This window comes from Myotis daubentonii, chromosome 3, assembly GCF_963259705.1.
Source record: "Myotis daubentonii chromosome 3, mMyoDau2.1, whole genome shotgun sequence".
NCBI lineage: Eukaryota > Metazoa > Chordata > Mammalia > Chiroptera > Vespertilionidae > Myotis > Myotis daubentonii.
Window position 1 is genome coordinate 186491416 of NC_081842.1, and position 16473 is coordinate 186507888.

General features: G+C 47.4%; 2 protein-coding genes across 4 annotated transcripts in view; both read left to right on the forward strand.

Moving 5' to 3' along the window:
* AGBL4 (AGBL carboxypeptidase 4) overlaps nt 1–16473 on the forward strand; it is a 594219-nt gene that overhangs the window by 382135 nt on the left and 195611 nt on the right. The window lies entirely within an intron of this gene.
* Nucleotides 2531–16473, forward strand: part of BEND5 (BEN domain containing 5) — a 49332-nt gene continuing 35389 nt past the window's right edge. Inside the window, exon 1 of one of the 3 annotated variants that reach the window (XM_059689616.1) lies at nt 2531–3490. In XM_059689616.1, coding sequence (XP_059545599.1) covers nt 3265–3490 — 226 coding nt within the window. In that variant the 5' untranslated portion in view covers nt 2531–3264. The remainder of the gene's footprint in view (nt 3491–16473) is intronic. The other 2 variants (XM_059689618.1, XM_059689619.1) reach the window with 2 other exon arrangements.

Genomic DNA, 16473 nt, shown 5'->3' on the forward strand with positions numbered 1-16473 from the left:
CTGCTGGCATTCATTTCATTGTTTGTTCTTTTCTTTCTGGGTTCTTGGGAAATGGAACTGCCTCCTTGTGAGAATTATTTACACTGACTCGGGTGGGGAATTTGTTTGAACTTGAGGGTGCAGTGGTATTTATTGCGTTCATGAATGTGCCTGTCTTACAAGGAGTGGAATTGGTATTCTGTCCTGTGGTCACTGGGAGTGGGAAAGACAGAGTTGGGATTACGCTCCAACTCCAAAAGGGACAGAGTTTCAAAAGAAACCATGCAAAAGGTTTCCTATTGTGCTCTCTGTGTCTTTATTTAATGCATTTGTTCTATAAGCATTTACTCCCCAGCCCTGTGCAAGGAACCTGGGATGTTAAAGTTATTCAGCCTTTTTGTCATCTCTCAAAGAGCTCGTGCCAGTGAGGGAAGATAAAAGGTTGTGGGACAAGATAGTAGAAAAAGACTGCCAGTGCTTGAGGAGAAGCAGTGGTTAAAGAAGGCTTCACAGCGAAGATGGCATTTGAGCTGGTCTTCAGGGGACGTTGAGGTCACCATGCACTCCAGGAGGAAATGCTTCCCAGGATTCCGGCAGAGCAAGCTCAAAGGCTTGGGACCTCACAAAACAAGCTAGCGTGGGAAGTGTCAAATAGGTTAAGGTGTTGGGGTATACTGTGTCCAGGAAGGTGGTTGGAGATGAGACCGGTAACATATTTAGGGGTCACCCTCATTTAGATGGGATAGGCGGTTGGGCATGGTGCTACTTGAAATTACTTTGCAAGCACAGTTTGGAGTTTCAGGGATTTTCATTAAATATGGCCAACTCTGCATGATCCATCTTGTGAATTGTCAGAAGTCCTGCTATACATTACTTCCCCTTGATGACCATAGGAGTGTATTATTAAAATAAAAACTCACTTAAGATCAGTCCAAAGAAATAATAATTATGAAGATAAATCTGCTGAAACAATAGAGTGGCCTTCTTTTTACCACAAGTGTGTGGGGCAACATAAGGCCAACATCTGCACCAGGACAACTCCTGAACATGTCTGATGGGCACCACATATACACTAGGGCTTGGTTAAAGGAGCTTGACCTGTACATTTGGATCTGGGAGGTGTGTGTTGATGGGGTTCATCTGTATAATGTATTTCCTAAATCACAGTAAGGTAATTTGGGGTTTTGGTTTTTCTACTTCATCATTAGTATATTTGATTTTAAATGTGAGCACAGCGCTTTTAAAAGAGTAATGTTTCTGATTATAAAGTCATACCTGCTTACTGTGGAAAATAAATATAAATGTATAAGTATAAAACACAAAAGAAGGAACAGAACCTAGACACAGAACCTAGACACAGAACCTACACAGAACCTAGAGACAGAACCTAGCAAGAGAACATGGCAAAAGATCCTGGACAGAAACTGGCCACAGAACTTAGAGACAGAACCTAGCGAGAGAACCTGGGTGAAGAACCTAGAGACAGAACCTGGCTACAGAACCTGGATAGAACATGGCAAGAGAACCTGGTGACTGAACCTGGCTGGAGAACCTGGACAGAACCTGGCTGGAGAACCTAGCAAGGGAACATGGCTACAGAACCTGGCTGGAGAACCTAGCAAGAGAACATGGACACAGAACCTGGCTGGAGATCCTAACCAGAACTTCGCTGGAGATCCAGACCAGAACTTGGCTGGAGATCCTGGCTAGAGATCCTGGCTAGGCTGCTGATCAACTGAAAAAAAAAAAAAAAAAGAAAAAAAGAAAGCCACCCACCACTATTAAGAAACAACATTTTGCATTTTGGTGCATTTATTTTTATAGGTTTATTAAGATGAATATATATATATTGAGGCTGCCATTGCCATTAAGCATTCCTCTATGAGAACACTTTCCTCACTGTAACATAAATACTTAATACTCCCTAACCAGATTTTTGGGTTTTTAGGACAGAAAAGGTGTATTATTCATATAGTGACCTGATTTTGGCACAGGAATCCAACATTAAAACTCAAGTTCTGATACAATGTCTAACTTGAGTTCTATTTATTATCATTCCCCCAAATTTCAGTGAGTCCCTACCAAGTGCCAGGTGTGAGCTGGGCAGATTATATCTGGGGAGATATGGTATGTGATAAAAACTCCACCCTCACAGAGGCATCAATGTGAGGGTGCTGACCCCCTTTGATGTGAGATGAGGTTCCTATGAATGTGGAGCCCAGTCGCCCTCTTTCAGCTGGTGTCCATGGCCTGACTGGGAAGACCCAAAACCCTCCAGGATCTCTTAGGCCTGTGGTAGTAGGGACAGACCATGGACTGCTATTCCAGAATCCCATTCCTGAACTTTTCAAGGTGCTCCAGAAATGCCAGCCAGCCCTGGTCTTGCCTTCCTCAGAACACCCCTGCACTTCCCACTTCATTCCAACTGGTCACGCCCAGTTCAGAGAGAGGTGCTCCATGGAGGGAGACTACAGAGGCACCCCCCCACCCCCCCCAGGCCATGGCTGAGAGCAGCCCTCAACAGACCTTTGGCTACACCAGCCAGCTGGTCCAACTGGAAATCCCAGATAAGCCCCAGTACTGGTCAGAACTAGTTTGGCAGCTCTGGGGAACTTTTCTGGCGGACTGACCCTCCCCACCGCAGGAGCTGGCAGTTTTGGGAAAAGAAGAAAGAAAAGAAAGAAAGAAAAAAAAGTGAACTATAAGGGCTGAGAGGAGTGGCTAAAATTATTTGAAACACTAAAATTCTGCTCCATTACAAGTGCAAGTTTACAGTTAGAGATCCAAACAGGATTGCCCCCTGCGCCACATTCATTCTCTCGCAGTCTCGCCTCTCCTTTGCAATGCTGATTTTTGTTGTAGTGCAATTTGTTTTGCAGTGCGATTGTTGAAGCCATATAATCCTTCCCCAACAAGACTTTTAGTCAATGCATTCTTTTCTGCAATGCCATTATTATTATTATTAATTATTATTATTATTGCAATTCAATCTCTGCCCTTTCCCCTCCCTACTCGAAACGCACTCCGGCTGTGATTGCTCGGGTCTGACTTCGAGAGTGGCAGTGCGCTTCCAAACCCCCTCGTCAGCCCCCCGCCCCCCTTTCCCCTCCCTCTCTTTTCCGCGCCCAGGCCAGAGCAGCCGATTGGCAGAGCGGAGCTTTCAGGAACAATAACAGTGGGGGGACCCCCGGCCCGGGGAGCCGCCCCCGCCCCCGGCCCGGCTGCGCGGCTCGCGCCCCGCCGGGTCCCCACCTCCGTGCGGCCGGGCCCGCCCCCGCGCCCACCATGTACGCCTTTGTGCGGTTCCTGGAGGACAACGTCTGCTACGCGCTGCCCGTGTCGTGCGTGCGCGACTTCAGCCCCCGCTCGCGTCTGGATTTTGACAACCAGAAGGTGTACGCCGTGTACCGGGGCCCGGAGGAGCTGGGCGCCGGGCCTGAGAGCCCCCCGCGCGCCCCTCGCGACTGGGGTGCGCTGCTGCTGCACAAGGCCCAGATCCTGGCGCTGGCAGGTGAGCGAACGGGCAGGGGGGACGGTGGGACCCGGGCGGGGGCCGGGACCGGGAGCCGGACGGGGAGGGGGCCGGGCGCCAGGACGGAGCCCGGAGGTCGGGGTGAGCCGCTGCTCGCTCAAGCCTCCTCCTCCTGACCCTGAGGCTTTTCTTTGGGGGACAGGGTGTCTCTAAAAGGCCAGACCAGTTAAAAATACCGGATGGTCCCCTTTGTCTTCCCCGCCTCCCGACACTCCCGCGCTGTCAGTCTGTCTTCATCTCTCTGTGTCTGTCCTCCTTTCTGTTTCTATTCTGCCGGCTCTTCACTTTCCCTTTCTCTCCCTGCGGGTCTGTGCGTTCATTTCTCTGTCTCTCCCCTTCTCTTTACCTCTCACCCAGTTCCCTCTCTCTGCTGCTCGGTCTCCTTAAGTTTTCTAGCTCTCTGCCTCCCTCCCCTTAAGGCCCTTGCTACCTCCTAGGAATGAGGAAGCAAGGTGAATACTATCAGACTCTTCTAGGTGGGAGTCCCTCTTCACAGAGGGAAGGTATGACACCCTTGTCCAGTCCGGGCCATCGTTGGACGGGATGAGGAGGCCTTGATCACTGGGCACCACTCTCCTGGGCCTCTCCCTGGACAGGTGGTGGAGGTAAGAAGGTAGTGGCCCTCAGCCTCCCTCAGCCTCCACACCTCTTTTGAATCTCCCTGATGAGAGCCCAGGGCCAGGGAAGCATTTCTAGGTCAGGATAAGACGTGGGCCTCCCATTCCTGCTTCCCCGGGGTCCTGCAAAATAGACAAGGCAGGTGGCTTCATTCCCACTCGACAGATGAGGATACTGAGATTCAGCAGTGATCGCACAAGAAACCGCCACTTCAGCCTCCTACCCCAAGTTCATTCTGCCATGCTAAGCACCTTTCCCTTTGTGAAGAGAAGGCAGCCGACGCTCTTCCCCAGCTAGTTGTTGGAGGCCTGGGCATAGACGGGAGAGGAAAAGGGAAGTATCACTTCTGTTTGGGGTCCAGCCTTTTAACTGTTGCTGGTACGGAGTGTGTACCTTTGAGTGGGCACAGAACGTAAGCCATCCTCCACTTGGAAGGGGAAACCAGAAGTTAGGAACTGAATGAAGATATTGCTAGTATTTTGTAGGTTTGAGACCTTTCCTATATTTTCCAACTTCCTTTGCCTTCTCACATTTAGCCTAACAGATGAGTCCAGCGTACATCATATTTAAATTTGACAGATAAGGAAACTGTGGCCCCAAACAGAGAAGTGACTTGCCCAGGGTCCCAAGGCCAATTAGCAGTAGATTCTAGCTCTGGCTCCTGAGTTGTTCCTTCCCACCAGCTCCTGTTGCCTCTGGGAAGGAGGTTTGCAGGCATTGAGGAGGGGAGCAAAACTGGAAACTAATTGGTCAGGGCCCTTTTGACAGACTGTATCCTCACCATCTCCTGGACAAATCTGGGGCACAGGGGTGTAGATCCACTCACAACACCTGGGGATACCTGAGGCCAGAAAAGCAGAATGAGGGGAAGTGTGTAGAAAAGGGAAACCTTTGTGGCTGATTAAGTTTTATTTTGTCTGTTTACTTGCTTTTAATTACCTGAGGGAAGGGATTAGGAGCTAATTCCCCAAGAGTATAGACCTGAGGAAGTTGTAACTAGGTTGTAACCTTAGCTTCCCTTTGGCTAAAAGCAAAGAAAGCTTGCTTTTCTGTGGCTGCAGTAGGAAGGGTCTGGGGACAGGGGAAGTGATGCGGGTCAGAGTCGGAGGTATGTGTGCCTATTAGTAAGAGCTGTTTTCCTCGGTGAGAGTGTTCATTCATCCATTTATTCATTCAGCAAGCACTAACCCTGCACTTGGCTCTTTAGGCACCACTCAGAGGCAGTTTAGGCCACTGAGTCTGATTTTAAAAATCAATGGAAGTCTGCATAAGTAAGACACATGTAGTTATTGGTCTGAGGACCATAAATCGTGAATCCATAGACAATTCATCTTCCAAGTTGGAACGCTGGTAAATCTCTGGGGTTATTAAAAAATATCTGGGCAACACCTGGAAATTGGCAGAGTAGATCCAGAGGAGAGGCAGGGCGCCAGTTTGAGCAAAGTGAGTTGCAAAGCACTTTCCTGACTGCTCTTCGTTTTTTTTGTTTTGTTTTGTTTTGTGTTTTTTTCCTTGGGAGGAGAAAGAAAAAAGAAAGAAACCAACAACTTGAGGTTGGTAGACCACATTTTGAATCCCAATCAGCTGGCTAATTTTTAAATTGGAGCCCACTGCCCTGGCTGCAGACCTGAGGGGAAGGGCCATGGTGGGTTTGGGAATTCATTTATGCAGGAAAAACTCTCCTGTGTGTCTTGAAACCCCAAATTGACTTGAATGTAGTGGCTCTGGGAGCTGCTTGCAATGACATCATCTTAAAGAGCTCGCCTTCTGCATCTCCCAGATGTAAGTACCACCTTGTTGTGGCACCGAATGTGACGAGGTGAGCCCTCGAGGGGGAAGCAGAACTGCCTTATGTTTGTGAATTAGCCATGAGTAATTGAACCCTGTCTGGCACCGCAGCGTGGTTTCAGAGGCAGTTTGGGGGCCACTGTATGGCTTTTGGTGAGAAGTGTGTTACTTTACTGAATATTGGCCTAGGCCAGTGGTCGGCAAACTCATTAATCAACAGAGCCAAATATCAACAGTACTTCTTCAAAATAGACTCGCCTAGGCTGAAAACCAACTTCTGCGCATGGGCCACGAAGTTTCAATCTCACTGTACGCGCGCCCGCACGTGGTATTTTGTGGAAGAGCCACACTCAAGGGGCCAAAGAGCCGCATGTGGCTCGCAAGCCGCAGTTTGCCGACCATAGGCCTAGGCCAACCCAGAGCCACCTGCAAGTGTACCTCTTCTTCAGGAAATGTCAAAGCCAATGCTTTGTATTTTCCCCGCTCATGGTCATTTACGCTGTGGTTTTGGTGTGTGTCAGACCCTACGGTCTAGCCCTTTTCTTGCCAAACTGTGAGTTCAGTTCAAGGGGAAAAAACAAATCCACCCTTTTTGACAGTCTTGCCATGTGCCTGCTCATTATCTGGGAATTCTCCCTGTGACTCTGCTGGTAGAGATCACCATTATTATTTCCATTTTATAGATGAGGACACTGAGGCTCAGAGACTTGCCTACAGTGTACGGTTAATGACAAAGCCAGACTTGGAGCCCAGATCTCCAGTGCCAGGCCCCCACTTAGTAGTCTTTCTAGTGAAGTAGTTGATGTCCCTGTCTGCCACACAGCAGCTGGAAAAGCGTGAAAGGACTGAAAGAACTGTTCGTGAAGCAGACAGTTCAAGACAAGTTTCGAGCCAGAGGACAGTTTTAGTTTGGTTTTCAAGTCCATTCTGATCTTCTTCTTCTTCTCCTACCAGCCTCAGTCAGTCCTACAGGGCCCACAGAACCTGGCCCTCCCTGTTTCAGTTGCCATTTTCCCAAGGAAATCTCAAAGGAGCTTGCCTTCTCCATGGAGAGTCACCGTAACTCAAGACTTGGCTTACCTTTGGACTGTGGTCTCTCCTGACTCACTCTTATTTATCTGCCAAACAGGTTGTGAAAGTGAAAGAGACCCATTTGGAGAGCTCACTGTTATCTAGCTGCAGTCCAGCCTGCTACTAGGGGCTCATGGTATTGAATTTCGTATTCTTTATAGGGCCAAAACTGGTTTCTCTAGACTCAGAATCTTTGTATGTGGGTGTTTTTTGTTGTGGTTAATCCTCACCCATGGGATATTTTTTTCCATTGATTCTTAGAGAGAGTGGAAGGGATGGGGAGAGACACCAGAGAGAAACATTGATGTGAGAGAGACATATCTATTGGTTGCCTCCTGCATGTGACCCTGGGGGCCAGGGATCAAGCCTTCAACCAAGGCACGTGCCCTTGACTGGAATCATACATGGGATCCTTCAGTCTGAGGGCCTGTGCTCTAACCACGGAGCAACTGGCCAGGCCTAGACTCAGAACTTTAAAATTCTACGCACCTATGCTATGTTATTATTTGGGTGTGCTAAATTCCTTTTGTGGTCAAGTTCCCCTTACTCCTTCTGTGTGCCAGGCCCAGGGCTGTAATAAGCAGACGCACCAATGCACCAACACATCTGAGTAACTGGTTTTGACGGAGGGGAAACCAGCTAACTTTTCCTGCCCGGCTCTGGAGGGTTTCTGTCAGGGGCAGAGGGATAAAGAAGAAAGCGCATTACCCTCAGGGAGTGTGTAGCCTGAGGACTCCAGGTTCATGCTATAGAAAGGTGAAGCCAGGCACTGGGGGAATGTGGAGAAGGGACCAAGTCTCAGTGGGCTTCCCTTCCCAGCTTCACTCACCCTGCCTGCACTCGGCCTGCACCAGCTTTCACTCATCTAAACCAGTGCAGCAGCTTTCAGTTGACCGCCCTGCCTCCAATCTATTTTCTAAATTGCTATCAGAATAACCTAAAACACTGTCTTTTGGTCAATTCGCTGTTCCCCTTAGAACCTTCGGCAGCTCCCTGTTGCTTACTGAGTAAACCTTCAGCTTGTTGGCCCGGCCTTCATAGCACCCAGCCCAGTCCCACCTCACTTCTCCAGCTCTACCCACCCTTCCCGCTGCCTCTAGGTCTGCATTATGTTGCGCCACCTTGAGCACACACCCTCAGGCATTCCTTTGAGCCAACCAGGATAGATTAATCATTGTTTGACACGGGGCCTCTGCCCACGGAGCTCACCTTCCAGTAGGGAAGGCAGACATGTGACATGGGTCTAGTGCGCTGAGCTGAGGGCTGTGATGAAGGAGTGGTCAAAATGCATTGCTCAGGGGTGTTCCCTGTGCTACCCTCTCCCCTCCTAAGAGGCTCCCTCCTCTTCGGAGCTCTCCTTTTTCTTTGCTTGTTCCTTGCTTATGGACCTTAGCATTTTGAGTCTTGGTTTGGTTAGTGGTGAATGTTGCGTACAGTGTACAGTTAATAGATGATGAAGTCAGACTTGGAGCCCAGTTCTCCCAGTGCCAGGCCCCCACTGAGCAGTCTCCCTTGTAAAGTAGTTGATGTCCCTGTCAGCCACAGAGCAGCTGGAAAAGAGTGAAAGTCAGTGGAAGAACTGTTCATGAAGCAGACAGTTCAAGACAAGTTTTGAGCCAGAGGACAGTTTTAGTTTCTGGTGTTCAAGCCCATTCTGATCTTCTTCTCCTACCAGCCTCCTCCTGGGGCCTGCCTGCTTTGTCCTGTGTCCTCATTGCCCGGCACATAGTCCACACCAGTCAGTCCATGTTGAAATCAGGGACTTTGGGAAGAAGGTGCATTTTTCCTGCTTGGGACGAGCAGGGGGCACAGGAACCTCTGTAGCAGCAACTTGTTTTTCAGAACAGAAACCTGCAGTGGGATTTTGAGGCTTCATTCAACTTGGTTCATCTGGAAAAAGTCAATATTCTTTATCGCTCTCTCGACTAGAAGAAACCCCACACTTGGGGGGAAATAGCTTCCAAAGCCGCGTTCTTCTTGCTTTGGTAGTTTTAGCTCATTCAGGGCTCAGGTCCCAGCTTGGCATCGTTGGTCCAAATAGATCACTTGCTCCAGAAATGCTTTGGAACGTCTACAAAGTTAGCGGGGAAGCAGGGGACGAGCCGATTTCATATGCAAAGATTGTTGCATGTCATCAGTGGGAGACTGCCAACAAAAGGGTTTATTTTTTAAAAAGAAAACGAGTGAAAACTTTTAATTTAGGTTTTGACATATTCTACTGATGTATGTTGGAGCAAAGATTGGAACTAGCCTGCTGTCATCTGTTGCAGATCCTACTGAAATCTTAACCATTGAAGGTTCGGTCTGATGTGATGTGTCTTGTTCAGAAACCCCATACTTGTTACAATGAGATGGTATGTGTTACTGAGCCCTTCAGAGCTCTGGTTCACAGGAGGAAAGAGAAAATGCCCCAAGCAAGTTAGGGTCTTGCTCTTTTTGTGTGTGTGCTGTTTTGTGTTTTGTTTTTATTACTTAAATCGTTTTTATTTTTGAAGACACACTGGAAAAGTGGAATTCAAATTTAGATCTTTGACTCCAAGTTCCCTTCCCACTGTGCCTTCCTGCTTTGTCTTATAAGCTCCTTAGAGAGAGAAGATGTGTGTTCTTTTCACTTTAAAATGCTTACCAGGAAAGCATGCATACTCTGAAGAGGTTTTTTTCTGATTCTTTTAAGGTTTGCAGATATTGAGTTATACTAGATAGTCACCCTCATACCAGAGGGAAACCCGGGAGGAAGAGTAGCCATTGCTTTACACCTTTACGGACTAATTTACTAAGCATTTACTAAGTGCTCCCCACGTTTCAGGCTCAGTGCTCAGAGTTTCCACATTCTCTGTCTACATCCTTGTGGGATGGGGCTTCTTGTAATCCCTGAGAAGAGTGCTATTCAAATACAGAACTGTGTAGTGGGTGCTGTAGGTGCCAGGCAGTGGGCTAAGTCTTCCCACATGGCAAGGCTTGTGGAGAAGTGTGAGCCTGCTCAGTCAAAAAGGATGGTACCTAAACCAAGGTGGATCTGATTTGGTAAAGAAGGCGAACCCATGGTGATACCGGAACCAGCCAGCAGGAATTCTTCCTGGGGTCATGTCTCATGGAATTGGAAAATGAAGCTGGAATCGAAAAATGAAGCCGCGGGCCAAAGGAGTTCAAACAAGGCAGGAGTTTATTGCAAACAAACCCAGGCTCCCCGCTCGGGGAGGGGATTCAAATGGGTTGTCCCAGAAGCATTCTGCTCTTCCCCTTATATCTGCTAAAGGCCTGCTCTCTGTCTGTCTGTGCTGCCCTCTGATTGGTTCCTAGCCTTTGTGCAACATTTTATTTTGCACTTGCAAGAAAAACAAGAAAAACATCCTTGATTCAAAACACCCTGTTTTTCTGCTATCCTGTTTTTCTGCAAAACATTTTGTGGTTTCACCTAGCTCCACGCTTCTTCTTTCTTCCACCCCTTACCCTGTCTACCTAATTCTGCTCTAACTCCCTTCCATGGGACTTGGGAACTGGTGTGTGTGCTGATGATGTGGTGATTGGGACCCCATCCCTCCGTGGGGAGCTCCAGGAGAGTAGTCAATTAGAAGGGGAGGGGATGAGTTTATTTGAGGACATGTTGAATCTTGGGGACCCACAGGACATCTGGGCAGAAACTCCAGGAGATCACTTGGCCTGTGGGCCCAAGGTTCAGCACAGCCCTATGAAACTGGGCTGAAGATCCAATGTGAAAGCTGTTAGCCATGGATGGGCGGGGTCACAGTGGGAGAGGGAGCAGAGAGAGGAGCATGCAGTTAGAGCTCAGAACACCAGCTTTTAAGAGCTCAGCAAAGAAGATGGCTGGGAGGGAACAGCCAAAGGATCGGTGATAAACAGGAGAGATGGCTGTCCTGGAAATCAAATGACGAGGGAGGCCTCTGGTTCCCAGATCTAGGCTTGCTTTTATTTAACTACACAGCAACTGCTTTTTCCTTGGAGTTCGCTGGGGAGACATAGGATAGAACATCTATATATCTAAGCAAGAGCATAAAAGCTTTGCATGGAATGATATTTTGGGAGTTTTCCATGGCTGAGCTTTGCCCCAGTGCGGGAAGGATCAGAGCTCCTCTTTGGGGTCCAGAAAGCAGGTCAGTCCAGAGAATGGAATTCATAGGGAATGATGGAAGTAGTGTACTAACAGCAGAGAGAGAGCGGACAAGCAGTGGAAAGGGAGTCCAGCATGACGATGAGCTCCCTGTCACCAAGAGGTGGCAAGTAGGTCAGGAATATTCTTGAATAGAACCCTGCCCTATGGGAGAATTTGACTATATGACCTCTAGGTCACTTGCTTGAGTATCAAAGAGTAAGTGTTAGCCAAAATAAGATAGGCTTTGAAGTCAGACAGTCTGGGTTCAAATCAGGACTTTGCTACATATAAGCTGTGTGTCCTTAGGGAAATTACTTCCCTTCTCTGAGTTCCAGGTGCTCATCTGTAACATGGGGATAGTAATCACCTTGCCCACTATGTTATTTAGCAAGGTAACATGGAAAAGTGCCTGGCACATAGTAGGTACTCATTAAACAGAGGAAGCTGTTAAGGTCGAAATGGCTAAGAGGTCCTGAGAGAACAGCTTGCCTAATTGTGGGCAACTAGGCATGATCTTTGTGAAAAGGAGTTACCTGGCAGGACAGGCACACGTAAGGAATAGACAAGTTTAAAATTGAGCTTTTGTGTGTTTCCATTGAAGGCTTACCATCTCCCCCCATGTTTTGCCCTCTGTGCCTCTATGCTGGTGCTACTTATTACCATGGCAACAGCCTGGTGAAGCACATGATGGTAGCTAGAAAAAGTGATTCCCTAATAGGGAGCCAGTAGGATGAGGTCCCTAGGCTTGTCTGTGCCCCTGCCCTGTGTCCAGGTCAGTGAGGCAGGGGCAGTGAGAGCAAGGTGGCCTGCTGAAATATGGTTAGCATTTCCTTCTTTCCTTTCTGCATGGCCTCAGCAGGACATTTCTGCTTCAGGTGGGCCCACTGGGAGGGATTCGATCATTTGCTCTTACCCTGTACTGCACAGAAGATAGAGACCCAGAAGTCCCTGTGGCTGGCTACAGGCGCACAGCTAGAAAGGCCTGTTGAGGTTCTACCCTAGTCCTTATGTCTTACAGAAAAGAAAACAGAGAAGAAATGATGGGCCACCCAGAGTTAGAGCCAGGCCTGGAACCAGTGTCCCCTGGTTCCTTTCTACTATACCGCAGCAGGGAACTCTTCGTTTGGCTAGATACCGTCCCGGAAACTGGAAGACTTTGTCTGCCTTGGGTTTTATAAAAACAAGCATCATAGGTCAGAGAATGCAGTGTGCGTGTCTTCTCTGTGGCTTGTCTGTTTTTAATGCAAACATAAGACTTCACAGGATTTTTGAACAGATGAAAAACTTTAAGCTTGCATGTAGATATTTTTAAAACAAGACCAAACCTTTATAAAACATTTTATGTTTAGCCTTTCAGAATTTCCTCCTAACTAACAAACCGACACCAAATTAAACTCCCCGACGTTGGATTCTTTTAATTATCCAGCATGATTATATGTAAAATGGGAGTCAGGACCGCGCATCTTCCATTTTAACTGCACACAGCACATTCTCCAGGGCGGTCTTCACTTTTGGAAACAGACTCGCCCTGGGTTTCCTGTTCACCTGCCTGTTTGCTAAAACACTATTCGCTTATTACCATGTCTCTGCCCCCATCACCCCAGTTTAGTGGGATGTTTCTCCCTCTCAGATTGATAAAAAAATACCAAGTTCTTCTACATTTTTGAAGAGCAGCTTTTACCATGTTTCGTGGCCTTGAGTAGGGACTCTATTTGAGGTTTATGTAGAGTTTGGTGGCCTTGATCAGCCTGTATAGCTCAGGAATTTGGCATCAAATCATATTGGTATAGTGCTTCGTTCAATTTGGGAATACATCACAGCAATCTCCTAGAATATAGGCGAGGTCTTAGGAGAAAGGTGGGCACTTCAGAAGTTATATTGACACATAAGCCTTTACTTCAGTTGAAGTTACAGCAACTTGGTGATTTTTCTCTTGTTACTATAGGATAATTAGATAAGGACAGGGCCTGATGTAATGCAGATGTGATGTGACATTCTGGCTCTGCTATTGTCTTAGATAAGCCATCTCACTTTTTTGTTATTAATCCTCACCTGAGGATATTTTTTCAATTATTATTATTTTTTTAGAGTGAAAGGGAGGGGGAAAGGCAGAGAGAGAGAAACATTGATGTGCGAGAGACACATCAATTGATTGCTTCCTGCACGTGCCCTGACTGGGGCCAGGGATTGAGCCTGCAACTGAGGTATGCGCCCTTGACTGGAATCGAACCAGCAGCCCTTCAGTCCTCAGTCCGACGCTCTAACTACCAAGCAAACCGGCTAGGGTGCCACCTCACTTTTTGAGCTCCAATTTCTTCTTCGATAGAATTATTATGGGGATTCAGTATAGTGATGTTAGTAAAAATTTGGCACAGAGCCTGGGCACATAGTAGGTGCATACTCAATACTTGTTGGATGGATGAATGCTATTAGCTGCCTGCCTAATAGCTGGAGAGGAGGAGGAGATAGTTAATGCCCAAATCCTTGGTGGTTTTCTTCACCCTGGAAACAAAAGAGTCAGAAAGTCAGAACCAGTGAAGATTGTCTCTTCAGAGGCTACCCTTTTATTTATGTTCACAGTGAAACATTATTTGGTCTTAAGCTTGGAGCAACTGCAAAGGTTGACTAGAGAGTTTTCCTCATCCTCTGAGTCAACTGCTAGTTTCTTGTGTGGTTTCCTGGAATTCAAAGCCAGAAGCATCCTCCAAACCCACATTAAAACGCTACATGAAGTTACTTGCTGTCTTAGGTGATCCACACCATCATTCACCTTCATTAATGTGACCAGCTAAGAGTTATAGCTTCTTGTCACTCTATGTTCAGTCTCCTCCTAGCATCTCATCCATCTTGCTTGCCACTGCCACATTAATCTTCCTAATACATCTCTTTCATCATGTCTCAGTGTGCTGGGACCCCTCAGCAGTTCTGTTTGCCGTGGGATAAAAGCCAAGCACGTAACCCACAAGGGCAGCCTAGCAGCTGCTATTAATTGAACACCTATGACAAGACGGGCACTGTGCTTGTTGCTTTACATGCACGATCTTCCAGAAAACAGTGAATTACCCCCACTTTACAGATAATGAAACGGAGACACTGGCAGGTTAAGCAGCTTGCCCATGTTCCCACGGTTAGTAGGTAGCAGGGCCAGAATTCCAAACCAGAGCCACCTGATTCACGAGACTGGACTGCTTTTCTTAGATCCTGGGCTTCTCTCTTCCAATCATTTCTTCACCTTTTATGATGATACTGAATGAGCAGTCACCTCTGTGGATTGGATGTGGATGTGAGGCACCGCCTTCAACCCAGGATTAGAGTTAGGAAGGCCTGCCAGCTAGAGGGTTGCTCCATGGGAGCCAGAGTCCCTCAGCAAGTCACACCTTGCACTCTGGCTGAGGTTCTTGGAACCTCCTGGCTGTCGGGGACTGGACGACAAGAGTCTCTAATATCGTGCTCAGCCTAGAACAGGGGCTCAGCAAGTGTGCTCTGGCCCCACAGAAAAGGATGAGTGAGGTCCCAGGGCTTCCCGAGTCCTCCTCCAGTCTGCACGGGTCCAGGAGGAGATGGAGGAGCGTTAGGATGGAGCCAGGAGCTCGTTAATCTCTGAGGAGCCTCAAGATCCCTTGGCCAAGTAGGAGGCAGCCAGGAGCCAGTCAGACGTGTACTTCTGCTCCTTCCTGGAACTTACTCCTGTCTCTTCAGACCTCCCTGCACCACTCAGCCTACCATTTCAGAGAACCTACTCAAGCCCGAGGCTACAGCCTGTTTCTGCTGTGCTGGGGGTGGTGACTGCTCTCTGGGGACTCCCAGAGAACAGTCTGGTAGGAGAGCAGGGGAAAGGGGTCTTCTGCTTTGAACTTCAGGCTGGGGGATTTGCATGTCCTTATCTGTAGCCTTTATTCATTCACTCTGCATTTATTCTGGCTCTACCACGTTCTAAGCATGTGTTTAGGCAGAATAGCGCTTAGGCTGGGAGGGCTGTGAGACCTGGGTCAAATCCTGGCTCTGCACCTTACCTTCTGGTGGCCTAAAGGCCTTCTTTGAATCTCATTCTTCTTTAAGGGGGAAAAAAAAAAAAAGCAAAACTGTGGCTCATAATACTTAATGGCAGGGTTGATGTGAGGTGCAGTAGCATGTAAAGAGCCTTATGGTGGCATCTGATGGGTGGTAGGCATTTCACCAGTGGTAGCCTGTTTTTATTTTATTTTATTTTTTTTATTTTATTTTATTTTATTTTTTTTCACAGTGGAATTTTATTTTATTTTTTTTGTTTTATTTTACTTTATTTTTATTTTTTTTATTTATTTTTTTTACAGATATATTTTTTTTTATTGCTTAAAGTATTACAAAGGGTATTACATATGTGTCCATTTTATCCCCCCGCCCTAGACAGTTTTTAAATTAAAGTATCATTCATGTAACATAAAATTCACCGGTTTAAAGACTGTACATTTCAGTGGTTCTGAGCATATTCACCGTGTTCTGCGACCATCCGCACTATTTAATGCAGAACTGCCAGCTGTTTTCCACAGCGGCGGCCCCATTTTCAGTCCCACAGGAGCGAGCAGGAGTTCCAGTGTCTCCACTTCTCCCAGCACTTGCTATTTTTCTTTCTTTTTTTGATTATAGCCATCCTAGCGAGTGTGAAAGTGGCATCTCATTTCACTTTTGATTTACATTTCCCTAAGGACTGATTATTTTGAGCATCTTTTCATATGGTTATAGTCGCAGCCTCCTTTTTATTATTCTTCCATTAAACATTTTTGTTTGCTGAGTCCCTGTTGAAGGTCCAAGCCTAGGATATGGGCCCTGCCCTGAGGCTACTCACAATCCAGTGGAGAAGGTAGATCTTAAAGCAGATCATTGCAACATAGTAAGAAAACAGGCTACAGAGAAGATGTTTATAGTAAGTCCTCACTTAGTGTCCTTGATAGGTTCTTGGAACTGCTGCAAAACAGGCTATACCGATACCAATTTTACCACAGGCTGACTGGCATAAACAAGAGTTAAATTCCTATGGCAACTCATCATCCTTATCTTTCTCATGGGTTTTTATCTTGTGTCCCCCAACTGGATGCTAGCCTCTGTGTCCCCCAGGGCCATGCTAGATATCTGCAGTGTAAATTCTCAGCGACTGTTAAGCTCAGACACAGGAGGAGAAGCTCTGGGCCTGGTTATACAGCCTTGGTTCTGACTCTGTTCAGGCGATGGCACTCACTTTTGTGACCTTGGACAACGCTGAGCTCTTCTGAATGGGGACCCTGCCTGCCCTGCTGCTGCCGGAGGCCTGGGCCTGATCTCTGCAGGATGGGTTCGGGGACCTCACCATCTGCAACCTCGGTTTCCTCCTCTGCATTCTGAAAGGGTCGAAGGCGAT